The sequence below is a fragment of the Odontesthes bonariensis genome, chromosome 20 (genome assembly GCF_027942865.1).
Source record: "Odontesthes bonariensis isolate fOdoBon6 chromosome 20, fOdoBon6.hap1, whole genome shotgun sequence".
Classification (NCBI taxonomy): Eukaryota; Metazoa; Chordata; class Actinopteri; order Atheriniformes; family Atherinopsidae; genus Odontesthes; species Odontesthes bonariensis.
In genome coordinates this window covers 28,147,967-28,174,449 of record NC_134525.1, presented here as the reverse complement: position 1 = coordinate 28,174,449, position 26,483 = coordinate 28,147,967, and the positions used below count along the sequence as shown (strand labels likewise).

General features: G+C 37.4%; 1 protein-coding gene across 3 annotated transcripts in view; it reads right to left on the bottom strand.

Annotated features, from left to right (window-relative positions):
• palmdb (palmdelphin b) overlaps window positions 1-26,483 on the bottom strand; it is a 56,516-nt gene that overhangs the window by 15,162 nt on the left and 14,871 nt on the right. Inside the window, exons 4-8 of one of the 3 annotated variants that reach the window (XM_075452159.1) lie at window positions 24,629-24,759; window positions 19,592-19,706; window positions 15,560-15,584; window positions 14,061-14,171; window positions 10,935-13,136 (exon numbers count right to left, since the gene is read on the bottom strand). In XM_075452159.1, the coding sequence (XP_075308274.1) occupies window positions 12,073-13,136; window positions 14,061-14,171; window positions 15,560-15,584; window positions 19,592-19,706; window positions 24,629-24,759 (1,446 nt within the window). In that variant the 3' untranslated portion in view covers window positions 10,935-12,072. Of the gene's footprint in view, window positions 1-7,884; window positions 8,185-10,934; window positions 13,137-14,060; window positions 14,172-15,559; window positions 15,585-19,591; window positions 19,707-24,628; window positions 24,760-26,483 lie in introns of those variants that run through there. The other 2 variants (XM_075452157.1, XM_075452158.1) reach the window with 2 other exon arrangements.

Sequence of the window (26,483 nt, the reverse complement as noted above, 5' to 3'; positions counted from 1 at the left end):
CTTGCTATCAAGACCTTTTTTCATCAACTTTTTAGAAGGCCACCTCCACTGTGTCCTTCTCTGTTGACCATGTTAGGAGACAACTGATAAGACTGCTCAGGTAAGCCTCCAGGCCCTCTCTAAACCTATGCCCCCCAGTTTTGCGGAATACTTCACCATGTCTTCAGGATGGGCCTGATTCTGCACAGGGTCCCTGTGCTGTGGAAGACATCATGCCTTGTTCCTGTGCCAAAGACACCACATCCCGGTGACTTAAAGGACTACACATCTGTGGCACTGATGTCACACATCATGAAGACCCTGGAGAGACTTCTAGACAAGCTCTGAGTCATGGTCAGACCACTTTTGGATTTACAGTTCACCTACAAGTCCAGACTTGGAATTAAGGATGCCACCATCTTCCTGCTGAACCGCATCTATGCACACCTGGATGTTTCAACAAGCACTGCTAGGGTCATGTTATTTTACTTCTCCAGTGTGTTCAATAACATCAGGACGTATCTACTGTGAAATCCGCTTGGTTGTTGTAGCTGACTGGGGGGCCACAGTATGTGCACCTGCGCACTTTGTGTCAGACAGAAGACAGAGTGATCAAGCGTACAGGGGGCCCCAGGGGACTGTCCTCTCTCCCTTCCTCTTCACCCTCTACATCACAGACTTTCACTATTGCAAAGAGACCTGCCACCTTCAGATGTTTTCTGATGGCTCTGATGTAATTGGATGTATCAGAGAGGGTGATGCGGTTGAATACGACGCTGTGGTGGAACATTTGTCACGTGGTGTGAACAGAATCATCTGCCACATAATGTAGCAAAGACTAAGGAACTGGTTGTGAATATCAGGAGGAATATAGCACCTGTTACCCCTGTTTCCATCTGGGGTGTTAAAATGGAGATAGTTGAGGATTAGAAATATCTTGATGTGAACATTGACATTACACTGAACTGGACCAAGAACACCACTGCCGTCTAACAAACTGATCTGCAAGGCCAGCAACGTTGTAGGGGTGGAACTGGACTATGGCTGTGGTGTCAGAGAGGAGAATGTTGTCCAAGTTAAGTACAATACTGGACAACACTTCGCACCAGCTCCATGATGTGCCAGCCAGTCACAGGAGCTCATTCAGCAAGAGACTCATTCTACCACAGTGAATTCAACAAGAAATAATTTCTGCCTGTGGCTATGAAGCTATATACTCCACCTCTTACAGTTTACCTTCAGCCAACTTGGCAATATAGCCCCCCACACCCTTTCTTGCACTTATTTGCTGCTCTGAACAGCCAATCAGAAGGAGCTCTCCCTTTCTTTTCTACAGACAATTGGCTAAAAAAAAAAAAAAATTGTACATTGGACAATAGCAAGAGAGGCAGATAAATAAGGTTCCTTACTCATTTGTCCCTCATTCACTCATTAGCTTGAGCACATTATGAGTTTATTTTTGTCCTTTTCTGTAAGTGAAGTTGAATAGTACATGTTCTGTAAATGACAGCTTAATAGCACAACCTCTAACTGCGATTATTTTCTCCTCACAGAGGTTGTTCTGTTTCCATATGCAACCTGGAGTAATAAAGGTACACCACTTTCAGGAGTCAGATTTTTAGAGTGCAGGTAAATGTGGTAGTTTTTATAAATTCACAAGTTTGTGAAAGTAAATGAGGTATAATTTAGTATGATTTGCAAGACCTTGAATACTTTATCAGAAAGAAAATCTCATAAATGTTTGAAACATGGTTAAAAGTTTTGTTGACATTTTATACTAAAAGGTTTTTACAAAGAGGATTTTGGACATGTATCCCAATGGCATCTGGGATAAACTTCAGCCCCCCAGCAACCTTGAATTGGAACAAGAGGTTTAGAAAATGGATGGATGGATTTTCTTAATAAGAAAGAAAAAAAATGGCAAGTATTCATTTTTTAAAAACAATCCCCTGTAAAAACTTTAAGAGTATCAACAGGAATACAATCCACAACAGTCGCACGATGGATTGCCACTGTAGTTTTGTAAATGTCAGAGAAGCTCTCTGGAATAATATTTACGATAACCATATAGAGTACACTGGTGCTTGAGATACACTGCACAGCAGTTAAACAGAAGATGTGACTGCTGACAAAACGACACTGCAACACCATATGAAGTGTAGTAGCAGGAGTATAATAGGTAGTACGTCATTCATACAAACATAAAGATATTGTGTTGATGATCAGAGAGTCAGACTGCTGCGTAAATTAGTCTCAGGCAAATCATATCAAGATCATCAAGATTCCCAACGGATTTAAGGTCTGGACTCTGTGGTGGCCAATCCATGTCTAAAATTGCTGTCTCATCCTTCCTGAATCCCTCTTCTGCAGTTTAAGCCTCATGAATCATGTATCCCTGACACATCAGGGAGGAAAAAAATCTATTGATGGAAAAACATGGGCTATCAGTATATTTAGGATGCCAGCTGACCTAGTTTTTTAGGCACATAACATTTCTGAAATTAGACCTCACCAACTGAATCGTCCCCAGATCACAATGGTGCCCCTATAGACCTATACAGCAAGCACCAGAAATTATGGGGCAGCCCTTAATCACACTCTTCTTACCCTGATGCACCATCACTCTGGAATAGGATGAATGTGGACTCATGAGACCATATGACCTTATCCATTGCTACGCAGTCCAATCTTTATGCTCTTTAGCAAGTTGCTGCAGTTTGGGTTTGATAACTAGTTGCCAGCTGAAACATTAATCACTGCAGTAGTTTTCCAGTGATGGGCTTTTACCTATTTACTTAGCCCTTAACAGTTGGGCAAATTTTTGCCTGAAACTCCTAAAAAAAGCATACGCAAAGTAAATTGAAAGCTGTTCTTGAACCACCTGGAGTAGAGGGCAGGTTGAGGTCTCTTTTGAAAAGAACACTCTCAATCTTCACCCACAACAGTCAGAATCTCTGTAAGTGCTACTGTCACAGAGTAATATGAGCTTGAATACAGTGAAAGAGACAGATTTTTATGTCTGCCTAATTATTCTTCCCAAAAATGTGTCTTAAAAGTGACTTTAGCATAGGGCTGTAGACTGAAAAACAAAATGGGGCTACAGCCTGAAGTCTTACCTCGTCCCATTTCAAATTTGACTGTAATACAACCAAAGATAAGTATTTTGTACAGGTTTTTCTAAGGATAGGACCAGGCGTGCCAAAACTGTGCCAAAAGTGTGTCATTTGGAGAGCCTTGGGAAAAAAATTCTGCCATTCCCGAGCGCTTCAACATACAGTCATGATCTTGGGCTCTTATGAAAGGTTACACTCGGTACTGTCTTATCCCACATCCAGATCCTCTGTCTGTATTACTGACAAAGAGCAACAGAAGCACAAACACATTTAGTCTACAACCAGAGCTTTGAGCATACAATAAAAGTCCAAACAAATAGTATGGTCTAAATGCAATTAGTTTATATACATCAATAATGACATAGCAAACAACACTGAACACTATTCACAATTTGTATTGACATTATTTGCTGTTGGCAACATGCTCTCATGTCTCTGCTGGGCACAAAGTATAGGGGCACATCACATGTGGCACACTTCACAGGAGTCTTGGTCTGCAGTGTCTGCACCTCAAGTGCCCAGCTGTGCTGTGTCCTGATATGTGCACAGGTTTGTGATGACTGGCAAGAAATGGCCCAGGCTCAACTGTGGTGGGAGACCCAATCTCTGCCAAGTCCAAGGCTAAGGTCTCCCTGAATGCCTTCTGGTGCGTAGGAACCTCACCTCTGCTTCTGCCATGTTCTTTGTGCAAGATGCATTCACAAAAGCAATGTCCATGAAGTGGTAGAAGAAAGTCTACTTCTGTGTTTTGTGTAAGACCTTGTTGTATCTTTTCAGGCCATCTAATAGGTCAACTCCCTCCCATGTACCTAAAAGGACAGTTGGAAAAACAAAAAAGAAAAATCGTATCAAATTGTGTCCAGCACACAAATTATTACATTTCAAAAGGCAGAAATGTTCGATCGATGTTTGCTTTATTGATGAGAATGCTGCTGAGTGATAATGCTGAGTCCATATTTTCCTTCTGGAACAATAAAGTATCTATCTATCTATCTATCTATCTATCTATCTATCTATCTAAGTATAATAATATTAATTAAAATAACAATAAAATATAAATAATACTTACTTGTCGAGAGCAACGTGTCCCTCTTCAGATGCTTCTTCCAGTCATTATCACTGTCACTGTCCCCCTCTGACGTCAGAAGCATCACTGTTCATAAAAATGTTGTATAAAGTGCACAGCTCTCACGTTTGTGACATGTTCGTTTGTTTCTGTTTGTCTGGCTGTGTTGTCCTTCCGGTTAAAAGGTTGGACCACCAGTCCAATCAGCGACGATTCATGTCAAATCACACTGTCCCTTTATTTCCCCCAGAAAATGATGTAAGTGTATGGAATTGTATCGTATCGTATCATATCGTATCGTTGGCTGAATATCGTGTATCGTATCGTATCGTGAGATTAGTTTATCGCTACAGCCCTACTCATAAGTAAAATCCGCCGCAACTGGTTCGAGCCTCACACATAAGAATAGGTGCAAATACTTTTTACGTATAAGTGAGTAATTGACTATTGTGCCCCAGCAGATAGGGTCTTTATGTGTCTATGGGGTAAACAGTCATCTTTTGGGCTGAGGAAAACCCCAGATTTGTCCTGAAGTATGCAACGTCCCGCCGGCACGACGTAAAAACGTTAAGGGGTCAAATCCAGGTGGTGACTTTATTTATGTTTTGGCTAGGTGCATAAATGTAATTATACTGAACTGGATTGGATTGGATCGCCCAATGATGGCTGGGATAGGCTCCAGCCCTGAATTGGATTAGGCAGGTATAAAAAATGGATGGATTGATGGATGGACTGAATTGGATTACATGTTATTGAAATCTAATTGAACTGGTTTTCTGTCACTGTAAAGTGAGGTGACTTTGATTGTGAATTAGTGCGAAACAATTGAACTGAGAAGTCTTTTGCACTAGGTTAACTGATGTCTAAAAAATCTTTTCAAAAAGCTTAAAAAATAAGATTTCTAATAATGTTCTTAAAGTAATAGCAAATGGAGCCAGCCTGTATGCACATCTAAAGTGAAAAAAATATTATTTTCATGAGTATTGGAATAGATCCCCAGTACTCTAAACCTGGGATGACATCATCAAAATATCATGTGCCAGCAAATCTTCTGTCAGATGTTTTATGTTTTCTGACAAATTTTTTTGTTGTTGTAAAGATTGATGTTAAAAACTTGCAAATGAAATTCTTTTCAGTGGTGATATAGATAGAATGCAGGTAAGGCTTTCAAAACAGCAAAAACAAAATCTACTCCTGACATGCTGGGAAGTGCTCCAGAGCACTTGGAGCTGATTTTGGTGAGGCAAAAATTGACATAGTGGACCCTCTACATAAAATAGTGTTTAAAAAACAGTGTGTTCAATGAGACCACAGAGTAATACAGGTCATTCTTGCCAGCAGCAATAACCATACATAATAACAGATTATAATGATTGTTGAGAAGACTACAGCAACATTATAATTTATCTTTGGGATAAACAAAAAATGTTTCATTCGTTTCATTTTATCAACTCTATCAAGATTAAGATGAGGTAACTAAGGGATACACAAAGTGTTATTCTCTTATTCTCTGTGAAGGCTGTCAGTGCTTTCTGTGTTTTCAAAGCAAAACTTTAAAAAAAGGGAAAACATCAATTCTTTCATTATAATGACGACCTACCCACACACATGCCCACTCACACACATACACAAACTCACTGGAGTTCTCACAGTAAAATCTTTGGGATGCAGACAATGACCTAACTCTCAGTTCTGTTATGGATGAAGATTATATGAAACTGATGGAGAATACATTTCCTGGTGGCTGAGAGACAGCTTTGTGTGTGTGCTTACATTGCTTCTGTTGTGGGGACGGTTTCCATAGTCACACTGAATAGACCTACCTCCCTTATGCAGCAAAAACCAAGTCTGTATAAAGTTGAGGGAGAGGTGATAGTAAAGACTAAGCAAACAACATGCAAGTATGCAAATATCTGCAACATCAATGATTTCTCCCAATGAATTTGAGGCCAGCATGATCTTCAGAATATTGCTAAGAAAGACAAAATGTGAAGCATTTCCCTCTAAGGAAAGTGGTAAGGATTGCTGCTTCATACACTATTCTGTTGACCTACATGTTGCTTTTCTCTTAACAAAACAATGCAGTTTCTATAGCCATCATGTCTTGCCATGTGTTAGCTACCCAGGTGGCACTCCAGTATTGCCAGCTGCGAGAATGCATCTCCAGTAGAGAATCTCGCACTGAGAAGTGCACGTGTAAGATGTAACTGGCAACAAAATCCAAAGCAAATTGTCTGCACTTTCTCCTGAAAGCCTCCAATGAGCATGTGTGGAATTGGCTTTGCAAATTGTTGACACGATGAATGAGAATGAAAGGCGATAAAAAGGGGGGAGTGGGAAGAGAGACAGGATCTGGAGCTACATTATGTGTGGTTTTACTGCATGTAGTTATTTTGTTTTTTTGTTTAATATTTGTATTGTCTCTTTATCTAACATATTTAACATTAGTTTTGAGACTGTAGAAAGTGGAAAGGTTTTATCCAACTGAAAAAGAGCAAATGGCACAAGACTATGTCTCAAGACTCATGTAGAACCAGCAGCAACGAGAAGCTTCATTCTGTGTCTACTAACGTTAGCAGAGTTTTGACAAACATAACAGCATAGGAACACATTACAAAGAGAACCTCCAATCTCTAGCCAGTACATACATTATATACCCTGGCAAGAAGACAAAACTGACCAGTGCAGATGGGGCAGGAAATCGGGAAGACAGTGTACATTTAAAAAAAAAAAAAAAACATAAAGATAGCACTGTGTGCTTTGTGTATTTTGGTATTGTCATACACAGTTGGTCTTCTTCAAATTATAAATTCTGTAAAATGTAAAAATCAGTTAAATGTGAAGCATTTGAAACTGCTACAACCTGCATTAGGTGGGCAATGTACATTCAAGCTGAAAGATTGGTACGTTTGTACATGGTACCTTTGTGAAATGGACTAACAAGATGCTAGACAGCAACAAACTGATCATGTCAATGATGGTGATAATGTAGTCTATCAAAGCTCCAATTAATTTGATCTAAATTATCTGTGTAAGTTTCCATAGAAATAAGAAGTTCAATAAAAATCACAGTTAAAACTTTTAGACAATTGCAAAGATATCTTATTCATCTAACTTTCAAATAGATGCTTTACTATATGTCCTCAATGCTTAAGTTCAACAGAAAAATGGTACAACAGAGGAATGTCCATCTTTCAACTATCAAATGGTGAACTGAGCACTCAAGTACTGGTCATACTGTATTAAATATTTGTTAATAATATTTGGAGCATAACTCCAAGTATTAAATAAAAGCACAGTTATAAAATCTGCCTGACAAAATAACAATAATTGTGAGATGAAATATTTAAATATATCAACTCTTTAAAGTACTTGTTTAGTCACTTGCCAGCAATCAAGTACAAACAAATAGGTAAAAACGATGTCATAACAAAAAGAAGCATTTATTCATCACATACAAATTAACCTCACTGCTTCTTTACATCCTCCAAGCTCACACAAATACACACTGACAACTGCAGACAGTGGATTCACAGCATATTATCAACCCGGTAACTGTGTTCTACTGTGAGGTTTGCAGCATCACTCCATCCGCATCAATATGAAACACACAATGTGATTTCCATTTTAGCAGCTGAAGCCGATAATGGAGTGCGGGTCGATACCCTAGAAAGGAAAATCTTTGTAAACTTTTCAATGCATGTATGTTTGTATAAATAGACCTACCTGAGAGATAGTGGTGGGCTAATGGAAAGAGCTCTGCTCTGTTTCTGGCTGCAGCCTTGTACTGGCATCTCTGCTTGGCTGCTCCTGCTGCTGATTGGATGACTGGTGAAAGGGGGGTTTACAAGAGGCAGCCAATACTTGAGCTTTCTCTGATGAATACACACTCAGGCAGATAGAAGCTAATCTTGGTCTCGTGCCCACAATTCCATAGCAAGGCTGATTTGAACGACCTGCTTACATTTCAGTGCTAAGGAGTTGGAAGAGTAGACATAGTTTTACAAGTTAAAACCACATTCTCATTAAGTTACAGTTTGAGTAATAGTTAAGAGATAATTTAATTTTTATTCACTTAGATTTACCTAATATCATGCAGAATGTTTTTAGTTTGGAACACCAACTGTGTGTTTGAATTTAAAAGGTTTAAAGTCCACAAACATGTTTTTAGGTATTTACAAAAACGTAAAATGAACTTTATGCTTAAATTCTAACTTTAAAAAGTGAAATGTTCGGCCATGTTAATCTGCTTGTCTCCTTGTCTCTCTGCTGTTTGTTGCTGAGACTGTAGTGTGCAGTGTCTTTTTCTCTGAAAACAAGTAGAGTGGGAGAATGAACCAAGAAATGAATCTTGTGCATTGAAATTTGGTCTTAAAATCTTCTGAAGACTAAATCTTAACATTACATTACCAAACATTGTTGATGAATAAATAGCACACTTGCTATTTAAAACTGCTTGCTTCCTGTATCCAGTCCCTGTCTTTAATTATGGTTTTTGAATTTTTTTTTTAAAGACTCAAAGCATTATAAACAGCTTTCCAGATTTTGTCCTGATGTAGAGTAATTTTATCTGTTATATGTAATGTGATGAGGTGTAAGCAATACAATGCATTGGCACTGAAATAAATAAAGTCTGCAAGAACCCAAATGCCTTATTGTACTATTGCTGTGCACCTCCATTCAAGCCAACTGAGAAATTGAAATGGAATCTTGCCACATCCATTCTTCGCCTTCAGACATTGTACAACAATTAAGTGAATAGTGGGTTGAGCTAAGTTGCTTATTTTCTCATTTATATTTAATATTTTAGTTGTTTTGCAGTACCACCATTTTCATATATTTTAGCTTAGCTTTCTTAGAATTTTTAAACCCGCTTTTACTCAGTCTTTTTGTATTTTGTTTTGCATCACTGCATGGTTTGGAAAAAGAAACTCTCACTACTGTCAAATCAGTATTGACTTTTAAGAACAGCTATCCTCAAAAATGGCCATTAACACTGTTTTCATAGTAAAATAAAGAACGTATGATCCATACATCAAATAGCAAACCATCAAAAACTATGAAAGCTATTTCCATTTTTGTATTTTTGTCATCAGGATATGTTGCAATTGTATACTTTCAAGAAGCCACAATTTACATATGTTTTTGTTTGTTAATTACAAAATTGATGGCTTTTAGCTTTAATCAAGCAACAAAAATAAAAAAGACTCTTAACAGGGTAAGCAACGTTGCTGACTCTAAAACGTCCTGAGTTATAGTGGATGTTTTGACTTGAGTTCAACTTCTTGTTTTGTTGAAAGTTCTGTTGCCGGCAATGTTTGGCTCTTTTTTATTTTTCTTTAGTTACATACTTTTTATGTACTGGTTAGGTTATCAACTCAGTCGGGTTTAGAAAATTAAACGCCTGTTCAAAGTTCTGAAATAAAATACCTGGTTAGTGTTATGGTTTAGCATAAGATACAGTGCTTACATAATGCGGACACTCACTATGTGTTACTTTGTGAGAAATCAGGCTCCTGTGGCTATGGAATGTATACATAACACTTAATTTTGGTTTCGAAAAATGTTAAAAAGCTACAATATTCTCAGGAGACTGGGCTGTACAAAACATAAAGCTTGCAGGATGAGTGCTGACCATTAGGCTGTATGAACTTGTTGGCACATAAATGGAAGGTATGGAGATGTGTTTACTTACAATTATAAATGTGTATTTGGATTCTAACGTAACAAGGTTGCAAGCATGCAAGCACCAACCTTTTTTTTTCTATTTTTTATGAAATACTGCTTAGTTTAGGAAAAAGCAAAACAGAGTACACAAACAAAATGATTGTGAGCAACTATGAATCATTGCACTGCAACTGGGCAAACTGAATCAGAAATGTGATAGATAGAGTAGATGAAAAAAAAAAAAATCAACAAATATGTTTAATCTAAATATGTCCAACATTTTTTCATCATCTTAACCAAGCAGCTCTGTGCTCAAACTTTGGGTTAGTGCTCTTTAATCAAAGTGTAGATCAAAAAGCATTTAATTTCAGTTTAATTTATACATAGCACCAAATAACAACAAATGTCATCTCAAGGTACATCAAAGATACAGTCCAAACCAAAACTTGGTAGATCCATATCAATATAGTGGGGATAAAGCACATCTTGATAACGGCACCAAGAAATGTCCTTTAAAAATAAATTCAAATCAACATATCTTATCCGACGCAATGCTACTCTCAGCAGAGACGGAGAGTCATCATTTAGAGTTGGAGGTTAGAGATTCTACTGAATTTCGATCTGCTTAAGAGGAAACAAAAATCATGCCTGCACTTAATGACTCCAGGAAATCTAATAAGAAACATTTCATCAACTAAAAAAATAAGAAAATAGTAAGAATAATATGTTCATCTACAGGAAAAAAGTAGAATCTGTTCACGCAGCACTTCAATACACCAAAAAATAGAGACTGGATATGAATTTCAGTGACAGTAATAATAATGGATGGCCATGTTTTTTTCTTCAGTTTTTTTCCATGCTTAAGAAATAGCTGTTATATAAGTGTGTTTTTTTTCCAAACCTCTCTATGTAGTCTCCTCTTTTCATATTACTGCACCGAGACACAGAAAGGAATGGAAAACAACCAAGGACAAGTGTTTGAGATGAGCAACAGAACACCAACGTTCTGTTCTCTCAGCTGCCACTTCCTGCAGATGGGACTGTGAGCTAACCTGCTGCTTACACATGTCTCTGTGTAAGTACTGAGAATTAAAGTCTTATTTGCAGTTTTACGATTGGTTATACAATTATAATTATTATCAATCTTACTTTCATCATAAATATAGGTTGCCAATGTCTGTTAGACTGAAATTAATCATTTGTATGAGCAAGAATAAAAAGACTCTTTTGATGTTGTGATATTATAAGTTGTAGTTGAAATTATCTGGCAAACATCATGGACAAAACATCACAGTCAACAATGGATAATGTATTAATTCTTTAATTTTCAATTTAACAGCGCAGTTAGTTAACAAAGTTACAGTTGAAATTAAAAAGAAAAAAATTCTTGCCCACAAATTGTAGCAGCATGATCTACCCTTTCGATTGACAAAAATTATTGAATAAAACAGCTCATTCTCATCACATTCTGCTCATTCTTGGACATATTATTCTGGCACCATCTGTGTAACTGTGCTACTGTGTCAGCCTTCAGTATTCAACAGGCTTTCAATGAGATCCTCATCTTTTCAATTTTGTCTTGTCAACATGAAATAAAGAACCAACTGTGACTTGTTGAAAAATAAAGAAACAACCAATATTCTGTAATATATGTGTGTAAGTGTGTTGAGATTTCTTTAAGCGAGGTAATAAACCAGGAAACAGACCCAGAGTAAGAGGTTGAGTGTGAGTTCCTTTATAGTACTTTTGGCCAGATTGTGTTGTGCTGTATAAAGAAAATGCTGCAACTTAAGAGGGTCAAAGCTTGAAAAATATTGTTTAATACTAATTTTGAGAGCACTGATGAAAATTAATAAATTCCATTTCTATATCATTCATAGAACATTACATATACCTTTTGAAGCATTAATAGCGTATAACAATTTAGACAGCGTTACCAGTTAATTACAATTGGTTAGACTTGAAAATCTGACTTGGATTAATAAGGTCATGTAATGAAAATAATTGGCCAGGAGATGGCAATAAAGCTATTTGAATGTCAAAGTCCCAAGGACTGAAGAAAGAAAGAAAGAAAGAAAGAAAGAAAGAAAGAAAGAAAGAAAGAAAGAAAGAAAGAAAGAAAGAAAGAAAGAAGTGGTAAAATTCAATCCCTACATTCTGGTTTCACAGCAATACAGAATCGAATTTCCTCTTCTCCAAATTGATGCTGCCTGTGTTTGCAGCTTCATCCATCCCCTGCCCTTGTAACTAGGAGCTGTGCTTTCCTGCCTTGTGGATGAACGTTGGCTTGTGGAGCTCGAAATCCTCCCAGTTTGTGTAGGTGTCTTCCATAATGTCTCTACCACTTGAGACTGTAGCTATTCCTACTTTGGGTTGGAAGATTTGGCTTTTGTACCCCTCTGGATGGTATGAGAGATATTTCTCTTCGTCACTTTTATTTTGAACACACTCGTCATGATCATCTTCATCACCGTTACCTATAATAACTAACTCAGCTTGAATGTCTTCTTCTTCTTCATCCGCAGCATTCTCATAGCCCATGAAAATCATGGTGATGGATTCTGATTCTTGCTCCTCTGGCAGGTTCACAGGGGCGATGTTTTCTGCACAGATGGGTGGGTGTCTGTTACAATCACCCAAACACTCCATTAAGGCATTAGAATCAACTCCAGATTTTGGTTTTGCTGATGAAGAACTATGACTTGCTAAAGCTCTGTAAGCTGGCTGCACAGGTGCAGGCGTTCCTTCAGACCTGACTGTAACTGAAACAGGAGTTGCTGAGTTTGGACTGCTCACATCCATATTGCTGTTGGTGAGTCCTTGTGGAGTTTTGGCGCTAATGTTTGACTGTGGAATTGGATTCTTGTCATTCTTGGGTTTTTCTGGGATATCTTGATGGATTTTCTGGGGCAATTTTTGTTCCTGGTCTTGAATGCACTGGTCAGATCCATTTTTAAAAGAGGTTGCATTCTGTCTCAATGCTATTTTTGGAGTTCCAGGTGTTGATGGTCTGCTGTTTCCTGTGTAGGGAACAGAGTACACAGGCTGATGGTACTGCACCCCAGTGGGCACCTTTTCATCTGTGGCCTGATGCAGAAGGTCTTCCACCTCAGTGGTTGTCATCTCTCCAACCACTCCATTGAGTATTTTGTCTCCATCTGACTGCAGTGCATATACAGACTTGCGGCCATCATCATATATCTTTAAACCCCTCTCTTGGATGGTTTCTGAGTTTATAGTTGTTGTAGACAACACCTGACTTTTGCCTGTCCTCTTATCATGTTCAACATTTATCTCAATTGCAAAAGTTGCTAGAATAGAGAAAAAAAGATAAATACAATCTTAGTACCAATACTAGAAAGGTAAATCATATAATAATTATATAGCAAATTCAATTAGAGATAAGACAGTTAACTGATGTATTGTTATCCTATGAGACAATTGGACTCCTTCTTTGACCTTTTTCACCTCTCATCCGAAAGGCTTCTTCACTTCTCAATTAGATGGTGGGGAGTATCAGCTCATAAGCAGAGAGAGGTTGCTGCAGTCACATGTCATTGAACCCCCTGACCAATGTCTGTCTCATTTAACTCATTTTCACCTATGAATTCTCAGCCATTTCCTGACAGTCTCCACCTCTGCTCACATTTGACTGTAACAACACTCTTTGCATATAAGTTGATATTCCCCATCATTTAGTTTAAAACTGAAGAAGCATTTCGGAGGAGAGGTGGAGCGTCTTCAAGATCCAAGAAGGAGTTCAGTTGTCCTTATTCAAGCGTTTAGATTACTATGACCTGAATGACTGAGAATCTACGTCAACAGATGTATTGCTATGTCAACTGAGAGAAAAGTAATTTGTAATTTTCTTAAACCAAACAACTGTTACAACCAATGTCAGATTAATGACAATACACTTCAGAGACGAAAAATAGAAATTGAAACACATGGAGTGAGCAAAGTTCCAAATGGGTACACATGGAAATGTGCTATTCTCTTTCCGGTAAAATGCCTTATGGTTTATATTCTGTACAATTATAACTTTTCAAATAACACAAAGGAACCAAGACTCATAAATTATATTTATGAAGCTGAGCTATAAAAATAGCATATTTGCATCGCAAACATCTTCAACTTCTTCCCATTTTACACTTTTTCAAAACAGACTAGTCCTGACTAGTCTATGATTATTTTGTAAAACACATATATTTTTTTAGCCTGTCCAGTTTTCATACCTCTTTTTGTTTCATCACTACCAGGTTCCCACACTGGATGGGCTTTTGCTTGGGCCTGTGGTATGTACAATGGAAAATCTGGGAATGGCGAAGAGGGGTGATGTGTCACATCTGACAGAAAAACAATACAACAAGAAAGATTAAACAGTACAAAGTCAAAAGCAGCAAAGTTAGATTCATTTTTTTAAATCTAAATTTAAAGACATCAGTATAACAGTATAATGTAAGGTCTTAGACAATACTCATAGTTACAGTCTGATGATGCTTATATTAAAGTTTTAAGCCCATTATTTGATAATATAGAAAATATGCTAAATGAGTATAGTTAGAAAATTAATATAAAGCTTGTGATTGTGGGTCCACAGATATTCACATGGAGCTTAAGACAAGATGAGATTAGTTAAACTATATGTCTCCAAAACCCCTTAAGTTTAATGTGCTGCACCAAGCATCCTCTAAATGCTAATTGGCATGTGATTGCTAGAGAAAAAATATATAGCTCAATGTGCCCCCTGAGTATAGATCAAATGACCAGCAATGTTCTTGCCCCAACTGTCATATTGTAGTTATATTTTAGACTGTCTTGTGTGGAATTGGTAACACACATAACATATTGCCTTTTGCACAACCAGCAGCCACATTTTGAATTATTAAGTACAGACAAAAGCTAAGTGTGAATGTCTAATTGTGCAAAATAAATGTAGTCCACTTAGATTTTGAATATGGGGCAAATCTTTCAATAATAATACCTATTCAAACATTTTTGGAGAAAGGGACTTTACAGCCTGGGCCTCAGATTCAAACCTCATCATTATCTCAGGACGGTTAGTATTGTTTTAACATGCATTTATTTATCAGCCCATGTCCTATTTTGCATTCTAAAAAAAGATCTGTACAGAAATTTAATCGAGCCATAGAATTTCATAAACTTGGGCAGGAAAAATCACTTAATTCTGCCTAGACTCACACGTTGGTGGGGGAAAAAATGAATAAAGCTAGAAGTATCAACAAAAACACCGGTGTTCCAAATGCATATATTCTTCCCATCTTTGTGAGTTTGGACTTTGGATTTCAATTTTGTTGTTAACACATTTTTTTACTTTATGTATTTTGAAATTCATTTCCAAAATAACAACATTATTAGCCAATAAATTATGAATTTCAGTAATTATTAGAGCTGACCAAATGACAGAAATTTCAATCGTGATCTGAAAATAATGGGCCTAAAAAGATGAGCAACCAGTTATTCCTCTCGGTGCCTAAATTATACCAGCAAAGGCTTAAAAGGTTAGTATGTCAACATTTATTCTAAACAATATGATGTTTCAATCTTTAACAATTATTATAACAATACTCTTACATCTTAAAAGTGAATGTAGCCTTATCTAACATATTTTACACAACATAGTTTTCACAAAAGTGTTCATTATTAAAGTATATAAAGACATTAAGCAACTAATAAATCAAACATAACACACAAAAATGCTAAGAGTTTTTACCTGCCTCGAACTCTGCGTTTAGGTCCTACATATGAAGACAGAGTAGATGTGGATCAAAGCTGACACAGTAGCAAGACTTCAAAATGAATGCAGAGCTACGGATTAAAGATTTTTAGCAGCAGCAGTCTATGACTATGCAATGTTAATGTCACAGTGATTTGTGTCCTTGATTTTGAATTCAGACAGCAAATAAAGGACAAATCAAGCATGTTAGTCCTCACACCGCACACTACCATGTGAGCAATTGATTTACCTGCCACCTTGTACCCTTGAAGCAGCCTCTTGTGAAATAAGCACACCCAGCCAGTCTTGAGTAAGTGCTTCTTGTTAAAAACAAGGAGAAATTAGAGGCAGAGCCACAGGCAGCATGCAATAGTATTTCCAGAATTTCTTATCAACACCAGGGATCATTTTAAGGAATATAAAGCAATACAAGACTTTTTAAATATGGCATGTTTGGTAGTATGGCTTTGTTTTCTCACAATGTATTACATATACTGATGGAAAACATGACTTTAAACATCAACTACTTTGCTCTGATCTGACACTAACTGAAGACAATTGCTTCTTGTCTGAATGAGCACAATAGTACTTTTACTTAAAAGCAATCATGGCAGTCTTCTTAGATCTGACCTGACAACATTTAGGTATCACTTTCAATATAACATTGACACAATTTTATGATGCATGATGTCACATTACCAGATGATATCAATAAAGTATTATTTGTAATGAATTTTTCTTAAAGGGACACTATGTAATAAATTAAGTCATTTATTAGCTCAAATCAACATATTCATTCATAAGTTAGTCCTCATTGGTGTAAAATGATCTCTGTCAAAAATCTCACTTATCCTCCTGAGTGAAGAATAACTTGTCTGTATCTACATAGAGCGGGTAAGCTGCCATGTCCTTCCGGTCTATGAAAAACGACGAAGTGCCGAGAGGGACATAAAGCCCATCAAATCGCGATTTCCCCGCCAGGCCTGCAAGCGGAAATGACGTCATTGTGACGTCACTAACGCTGCTAATGCTAACGCTGCCAATGCTAACGCTGCGTCGACGTCACTTCCGGTAACTCCCGGAATATGACTAATTGCATTGTTTTCACACCAATGGCTATGTCAACTTATGTTATCTGACATGTTATCTGTCATCTGTATTTATAGTGTTGTTGTATGTGTGTTATGTAATCCTTTGTACTGTGTGTCTTGATGTCTTTTTGTTTGTATGGACCTTGAGTCTGAAGCTATAGCTTCTTGAATCTTGACACATTCCGCTTGCCGTAGTTCAAGAAGTTGCAACGCACATTTGAAAACGTGAGGCGCTAGAGAGCAAATTCATTCGACTTTGCAAAATAAAATTGCACCACTAGATGGGGGAAGAAATTACATAATGTCCCTTTAACATTGTTAAAAAAGCCAGAACAAGGTGATTTAGCGTTGGATGAAGTTTCACAAAAACACGATGATAAATGATAAAATATGTGTTAAATATATTGCCAAGGACTTTCTCAAAGAGTGAAGTTGGGCAAAGGGGCAAAGAGTTCCATAAGATGGGGCACTATTGCAAAAAGACTGATCTCTCTGTCACAAACTATGATCTGGGTATGGTTAGCAGGGCACTATCTGTGAATCTAAGTGGTTAGGAGGGATCCAACAAGATCAGTAAGTCTGAGATGTAATTTGAGGCAAGGCTATTTAAGGCTTTGAATGTGAGCAGAAAGATTTCAAAATCATATGAAATCTAACATTAAGTAGAAAAACATTGATATTCGGTACTTGGGAATTAAGTTTGGTATATGGTATTAATAATAATGTTGATAATATTAACAAAATGTTTATACAGTTGAAAACTTAAAGTCTAGTCCCACAACTTTAATCTACAACAATACTATAACATTGTCAGTCAGACAGTTGGGTTGTGACAACAAATGAACTTGGCTTTGTTTTGATATTTTCCACAACTTTCAGGAATGATATATCCCAACAAGTTTCAGCTTTGAGGTTCTCCAAATCATAGGTTGAAGCAAACTGACAGTATCCATCATGTCCAGAGTATATTGATTTGTTTTATATTGAACAACTCTATATGTAGAAACAAGGTTTGGCTTAAATAAGCAGGTCTATATTTAGAGCAACTGTTGCTATGTCCATTAAAAAAACTAACCAAAGAAAACATTAAAGATTTTCTGGAAATCAAGCTGAAATTTGCATCAGTGATTCAGTATCAAACTCTAAACTCAGAGACACTATAAGCCAGCATCACACTGCAGTTTACATTCATGCTCTAGTCTTTCTTTAAAAGCATAATGAGCATGATGCTCCAAACATTCTATTACCACCTGTGACCTATTAGAACTATGTAAATATTAATTTACAGAGAACCTGCATTCAACCTGTATATTTCTTGTTTCTTATTGTGTGGTGTTCAAAACATCTATCCGTTTTCTATACACGATGAATCCGTCGGTCGGGTCACGGGGGGGTTGGAGCCTATCCCAGCGGTCAATGGGCAAGAGGTTGGGTACACCCTGGACAGGCCACCAGTCCATCACAGGGCCACACAGAGACAAACCAGACAGACAACCACACTCACTCCTAAGGACTATTTTAGAGACACCAATTAACCTAACATGCATGTTTTTGGACAGTGGAAGGAACCCAGAGTACCCAGAGAGAACCCACGCATACACAGGGAGAATATGCAAACTCCACACAGAAAGGACCCAGCTGGGAGTTGAACCTGGAACCCTCTTGCTGTGAGGCGACGATGCTAACCACCACACCACTGTGCAGCCCGTGTTCAAAACATTTTAGGGAAAAAACATTCTGGCAATTAGCAATACAGGGTGTCCACTCTGTTCTTTTTTGTGTCAAAGAGCTGCAGGCTTAAAGTGTGTCTTCAAATGGATGTGGATGTACTACATTATCAGGCTCACTCAGCATCAGCACAACAAGGATTTCAGATTTCCACACAACATCTGGTAGTGCAGACAACTTTTGTAAAAGATTTTACGGAAGTGTGGGGATGTTCATTTGTGCAGCTATAAAACAGTGTGTAAATAGGGTTTGTCATCTTTGTCTCATTCTAAGTATGTATCTGTAACACCACATAAAAACTTGAACAAATGTACACTCTCAAAAAAGATGGGGGTAAATATGTCCTTTTTAGATATCGTATATGTTCAATCCATAGTTTGTGTGTAAGACGGGCATAACGACTTTGATGTCACCCCATACATTATTAAATATCATTAAGTACAAATTTTGGCATTTTGGTCATCACCATCTTGGTTTTTTAAACCCTGACTTGAGGAAACAGTGTTCTCTCATAGGAACAACCTGTCAACAGCACTGTTGACATGTCCTAAAGAATGCCTTTCTTTTGGATGTATTTGACTCTACACGGGGCCATTGTTCACAAAATCGACATTATGCTATCTTGAAGAAGATTAAGAACAAACAACTGAGACAACACACTCACGAGAAACAACAACATAACAAGGTAATAAATATTCTATTTAGAGACATAGAGTATTTTTTTTAAACACTTACATGCAGTCAACAGAGGAGTCACTTCATGGAAAGAATGTGGATATGAACCCTGTTTAACACCTATACTATGAGGCAGGATTTGTGGCTTAGCAGGGTCACTTCAGGTTCAACTCCGGGTGTCAGCGTCACAACGGTGGTTTACTTCTTACCAGGGCGTACCGCAAAGACAATTTATAATAAAAGCCTAACCTGCCTTATATCAAACAAGTATTCAAACAATATTAAATCATTGACTTATGATAATATCATGATTTGATCTTAGCAGATCAAATCAAAACATTATTGAATTCTACATGTGTAAATATATATATATATATATATATATATAGGTATATATATATTCAGTTCAGTCTTCCATGTAATTGATGTTTGTTTACAGGAAAATGTTTTTTTAGTTAAATTAATAAGCAACACACATCAGTGTGTAAGTAACACATGCAGCTTATTAAAAGGTGGCTATCTGATTTGAGCCTACCTTAATAATGTCCTCTGCTGTCCTCTCCACTTCTTTTAATCGTTTCAGAACTGCCTCTTCATTGGCAGAAATGTTGAGCTCTTGTTCTTCCAATGACTCAATCTCCTTCTCTATTCTGTAAAAGAGAGTAATGAACTTTGTTAATGAATGGAAAATATATTAAATAGTATTTCCAGAATTTCCTATCAACACCAGGGATTATTTTAAGGAATATTGATAAAGCAATACAAGACTTTTTAAATATGGCATGTTTGGTAGTATGGCTTTGTTTGCTCACAATGTATTACATATACTGATGGAAAACATGACTTTAAACATCAACTACTTTGCTCTGATCTGACACTAACTGAAGACAATTGCTTCTTGTCTGAATGAGCACTATAGTACTTTTACTTAAAAGCAATCATGGCAGTCTTCTTAGATCTTACATGACAACATTTAGGTATCACTTTCAACATGACATTGAAAGACACAATATTCTGATACATAATGTCACATTACCAGATTACCACATTACGGGACTTTCTCAAAGAGGAAAGTTTTAAGGAGGGTTTGAAGGTAGCTACAGACTTGTTCCCATTTTTCGAGGGCAAAGAGTTCCATAAGATGGGGGCACTATTGCAAAAAGACTGATCTCTCTGTCACAAACTATGATCTGGGTATGGTTAGCAGGGCACTATCTGTGGATCTAAGTGATTAGGAGGGATCTAACAAGATCAGTAAGTCTGAGATGTACTTTGAGGCAAGCCTATTTAAGGCTTTGAATGTGAGCAAAAAGATTTCAAAATCATATTTATAATCATATTTGAAATTTAACACGCAACCAGTGCAAGGAGGCAAGCTCAAGGGTGATGTGCTAATGCATTCTTGTCCCAGTAATGAGTCAAGCTGCATTATTTTAAATCAACTGGAGAGGAAAGAGAGTCCTGATGATAGCTGTGTATAGTGACTTGTAGTAGTCAAAAACATCCATCCATCCATCCATCCATTCATCATCTTCCGCTTCTCCGTGGAAGCTTGGCCTGTTGGTACCCATCAGCTGCTTCCCACTAGCCAGAAAGGCCTGATAGGACTTCATCAGCTTGACGGCTTCCCTTACCACTGGTGTCCACCAGCAGGTTTGGGGAATTGCCGCCACGACAGGCACCGACCACCTTACGGCCACAGCTCCGGTCAGCCGCCTCAACAATGGAGGCCCATTCGGACTCAATGTCCCCCACCTCCCCGGGACAGTCAAAAAAATAAGCTGTGATTTACAAGAGGGCTGGGATCAGTGGGTTTTAGTGGAGTGGAATGAGCATAAAAATCTTGAGGTACATTCTGGTCTTGAATCACACTTACAATCACTGACCAAGTTCGTAACCTTGGAGTGTTGATAGACTCAGATCTGACTTTCAGCAGACACATCAAAGCTGTCAACAAGGCAGCTTTTTACCAACTCAGAAACATCAACAGAATTAAAGGTTTCCTCTCCCAAAAAGACCAGGAGAAACTCATCCATGCATTCATCTCCAGTAGACTCGATTACTGTAATGGTCTTTTAACTAGACTTCACAAAAAGAGCATTAAAAATCTGCAGCACATCCAGAACGCTGCTGCTAGAGTTTTAACCCGGACTAAGAGATCTGAACACATCACACCAGTTTTAAAATCTTTACTCTGGCTTCCAGTCAGTCACAGAATAGATTTTAAAAGCCTGCTGATGGTTTGCAAATCCCAGAACGGTTTATGCCCAAAATACATCTGTGATATGTTCAGAAAATATAAACCTAGCAGAGCTCTTAGATCCAGGGACTCAGGTCAGCTGGTCCAGTCCAGAGACTAAAAATTGAGAAGTGGCATTTAGCTGTTATGCTGCAAACAAGTGGAACAAACTGCCAGTGGAGATTAAACTTTCACCAAATGTAGACATTTATAATTTCCAGGTTAAAAATATTTATTTTCTCATGTGTCTATGCATGAAATCTGCACGGTATCTTTTAACTTATCTAGACTGTTGCTTGTTTTTAATCATTTTAATCATTTTATTTCTTAAGGGGAAATTAGAAATGCAAAATCAGGAGATAGGCATGCACAGGTAATAGGTGGTCTTCATTTGTCTTTATTGGTCTTCACCAGCTGCCATTGAGTGAGAGGACACCCTAAACAAGTCGTCAACCCGTCACACACAACACAATCCACCACACTCAGTCTCAATAATACCGATGTTCAGTTTACACTCAACAATTCAAACATGTGTGCTTTTGGACTGTGGAAAGATGCAGAAGTACCCAGAGAAAACCTATGCTGGTATGGGGAGAACATGTAATTTCACACAGAAAGGCCCAAGAACCAGTGACTCTTGCTGTAAGGTAACAACCACCACCCCACCTTGCCTCCCCATTATAAATGCCTATCTATCTATTCATCTTCTACACCTACTTCAGGGTCACGGGAGGGCTGCAGCCTATACGAGCTGCAATCAGGCAAAAGGAGGGGTACACCCTGGATGGGATCAAGAAGCAATTAACCAAACATGCATATTTTGGATGGCGGGAGGAAATCAGAGTACCTGAGAGAACTCACACATGCATGGGGAGAACATGCAAACTCCATCCAGAAATGCCTCTGCCCAGATTCAAACCAGGAACCTTTCTCCTGTCAGACAACAGTGCTAACCACCACACCAGTGTGCAGCCCCCATTGTAAAGATAACTACACAATTTCATATAATGTACACTGAAAGAGTCTGTCATAATCAGAGAAACAAAACAAACCCCTCTAAAGTTTGGGTTTGGATCCAATTTCAATGATTATGAGTTCCCTGTTGTAAGTGTATGCAGCATAAGGTGCAATGGCAGCTTTCAGCCGAATTGTGAACAATATTAAGTAACTACTTAGTTAAGATTATTGAACAACAAAAATGTATCATACAGGATACTTTTCTTCACCAGGTAAAACAAAACATCTTTGTCATTTTAACACGATTGCACTTTGTTCGCTCCATTAACTTGACTGAATGGAGATTCTGTCAGATGATGCTGTGCTTAAAAAATTTAGGATCTTATTGTAGAGCAGAAGCCTCACAAGGGGCCATGGCCAAACATGTATTTTTAATTGACCGCTGTTCATTCTGAATTTATTTTATTATTTATTTTTTCGTTAGCACAAGTTTCTTGTGTTTACCTTGAATAGGGATGGCTCAGGTAATCCTGAAACATCCCATAGTTAAGCTGCTATAGGCCCAGCCTGCTGGGGGGCCTCATCTGTCACACCTTTCCTCACTTTACTCTCTTTATGTATATGTGATATTATTGTGGTCATTAACTCGTGTTTCCCTGTTCCAACAGATATCCTTTGAATGGTGTTACAGTGCCGCCGCCGCCCTCCCCCCTCCCCCCCCACCCCCCTTTCTGTCTTCTCAAACCCCAGCTGGTCGAGGCGGATGGCCACCCTTCCTGAGTCTGGTTCTGCCAGAGGTTTCTTCCTGTTAAAAGGGAGTCGTTTCTCTCCACAGTCGCCTCAGGCACGCTCAGGCCGGGAGATTGGACCGAAAAACAAAAAGTTTTCAGTGCAATCTGTTGGTTTTCTTAGCTAGGAAATTGTTTTTGAATTGGCTCTATATGAACGAATTGGATTATTTTATGAATTATGATTATTATTAATTAATTGAATTCCAATTGGCTTGAATTGGACTTACTATCTAAGTGCCTTGAGATGACATTTGTTGTATTTGGCGCTATATAAATAAAAATGAATTGAATTGAATTGAATTTATTCGTTTCGCCATCTGATTACAGAAACTGAAAAATATGTGAAAGAAAGCAACTTAGTTGGGAATCAGCTGTATGAGGATGTAATCTATGAAAACACAGAAGAGAGGAGACACTGTGCTGCAGCCATGTGGTACCACAGGTAGGTTACTTGAGATTCTAACAAGCTCTGTTCTTTTGCAGCAAAACAGGTATGTGGCAGAAGTTTGTATTGTAATATGCTATTGTGCAAATTTGTGACTATAAAAAATCATAATTTATATAAGTCTGCCTTAACCACCTCAAAAAATTGAAATGACAGGAAAGCTTCTCAGCATTTTATTGCCAACTAAACAACATTGTAAGACCTAATTTCTATTGAGTGAAGTTATCCCAAAGAGTGATTCTAGCCAATCTCTATTTCGAGCCATTGGCAAAATACCCACAACCTTCCATTCTGCAAAAAGCCCTTACTCATTTAACTTACTAAAACTGATTTTAGTCAGGACTTTAAGACAGCTTGAATTATAGAAAATGTTTCTCAAAGCCCAGCCATTCGCAAACACATTTGATGGTGGCCAAATCTCACAATATTATAACTATAATCCAAAAAGTAGATGTCACAGTGGTGTATTTTATACTACACAAATTAATCAAATGCAATATTTATTTTAGGATTGTGTTTCAGAACTCTAATTGTGATGTGACAGTCTTCAGTTGTATTCTGTCTTCTTGTAGTTCTCTAACAATTAGAATATTTGTTAAGTAGCTGTCAATTCACTGTAACAAGCAAATATACCTTGAGATTTAATGTAGTTTATTGAGTTTTTCCAGACGAAGCTTGTCAAGTTTCACGGGATACTCGAATAGTATTTTTAAAACCATGCTAAGTTAAAGTTTTCAGTTATTGCTTACAATACACAACCTAAACTGTTAAAACTTTGCAGTGTTTTTTGGTACCAATTCACAATAGATACAATCTTATGGAATTCTAAAAACAAATCAAACAAGTTAAATTCAAATCCCATCGCAAGTGATCACATTTAGTCCAAATCAATACAATCCAATTAATAATATCTCTGTGCCAGAAACTTCAGTGTGTTTAATGGCCACTGAGCATTTCTTTAAAAAGTGATTCAATCCACATAAACCGTAGCGATAAAAAGTCAAACTATACAATGTAAAATTAACAGGCAGACTGGATCTCTGATGTTTCAGTTCACGTTTACCAGCATCAGTTAACCAAATGCAATATTCCACCAAATTTCATATTCACTATAATCTGGTGCTTTAAGGGTCTGGTTACCTGAGGATGTTGCTCTGCAGTTGATCACTCTGCTGCTGTTCATCATGAGCCTGAAGCCTCATGGCTTCCTGTTCCTCTTCCGATTGCTGACTGAGACCATCCATCAGCCATTGCTCCCTAAGGGCTTTTTTCTGTCAGTCAAAAACACCACACACAGGAACTTTAGCTAAATATTAAACGTAGTTTTGTTGTATTTTCATATTTTAAAAACCTTGTAAGAGAAGAAAAAGCATCTTGGAATACTAGGCAGAAATAATGGTGTTCACAGCAGAGAAAGCAATCCTTCGTTTTTGTATTCTGTGCTTAGTCTACTCTATTGATCTGAAGCCTTAGTGGAAGGACGTAAAAGCCTGAGGAACAAAAAGACACACAAATGTGTTCAGTCCAATGGAAGTGAAGTGTAGTACTTATATATAGAGATATATGAAAATAAGAGATCTACTTTAGCATTAATTTAGACGACTGTAGTTGAAAATACATGAACTTTCTTTGGTTCAGCTGAGATAGCTTATTTTAGGGTAAGAACAATATTATAAAGTACCAAAGTACCTTTGGAGGAGCAAAGGGAGAAGCCATAAATGAGAAATATCTGATATGATATTGCTGTGGCGTTATTAGCTTTTAGACAGTAAATGAAATAACAAAACTCTCATCCCAGAGTTTCTCATGGGAGTCCTTGGATTTTCTGTTCATTGCTTGACTGAATAACATTTTTACTCTGCTTTGTCCTGCATTTCAGGAAATAAGATGTTAGAACCACAAATGACACAAATCTGTTTATACATTTCATTCTAGATGTTTTTCTGCTGTTACTGTTTCTGTTGTTGAAGAAGTTTATAAATGACATAGCTACATGAGGTATATTTTGAATAGTTAATAAATGCTGTCCAATATTTTTTGATCCATTGTATCTTTTAATAGAGATTAATTAGGTATTTGCAAGCAAGCTGCCTTCTAGCAAGATTTGCGAGAAACTAAATCTCATAATAATTTCACGAGAAGCACCAGAAAAGAAGGGCTTTTTTTGTGTTGGCTCAAGGCAATGATACCATGATGTAGGTTAATAAAATGTTTTGTTCATAATGACAAGTGCTGAGGTTTTTTATTTTTTTTATTTTTTGCCTGTATCCAACACAGCGGCAGAACACTAAAACCAAAGGGCAATTCTGTATATCAGAGATGCTGAAGACTTTGACAATCCTACCCTATTTGACACGCTTGGAATGAGAATCATATGTCTTGCAGCATTATGAAGGATTCAGCCTGTGTTACTGTTTTTCCTGATTAATGTTGACAAAATGTTGAATTTTCAACCTTGACTGACTATAAATAGTATTGAAATAACCACCACAAGTCGTTTTATGGCATATTGAGAGAATGTTAGTAAAAATGTTCAACTGGTATTTTTGTATGTTTCTACAGGTGAATAGTTGAAGTAATATGCTAATTTAATTGCATATTCATCAGTATGTCTGATATATAATGTGGCGAATTACTGGAGCTTTTTTTTTTAATAAAGTAGTAGAAGATGTGCCTTGATCCCACCATACTATGGATGGCTCAGTTTCTGGCAGATTGACCTCCAACCTAAAGTGCAATACATATGCCAATGGGACAAAATAGCCTTGTTTGTCAGTTTTACATTTAAATGTCTGTGAAAATGTTTTGACTTTTTAGCCTGCCAAGGACTCTAGAAAGGATGTAAATACAGGAATTTGGTCATGTGTGACCATCAACCAGGTTTCTTACCAGCATGGTTTGCAGCTACGATAACCATTTTTCTGCATTTTTATCATTTAAATTACAGTTTTGAACATGTAATAAAATTGTTTAGATAAGGTCACATAAATGAAGT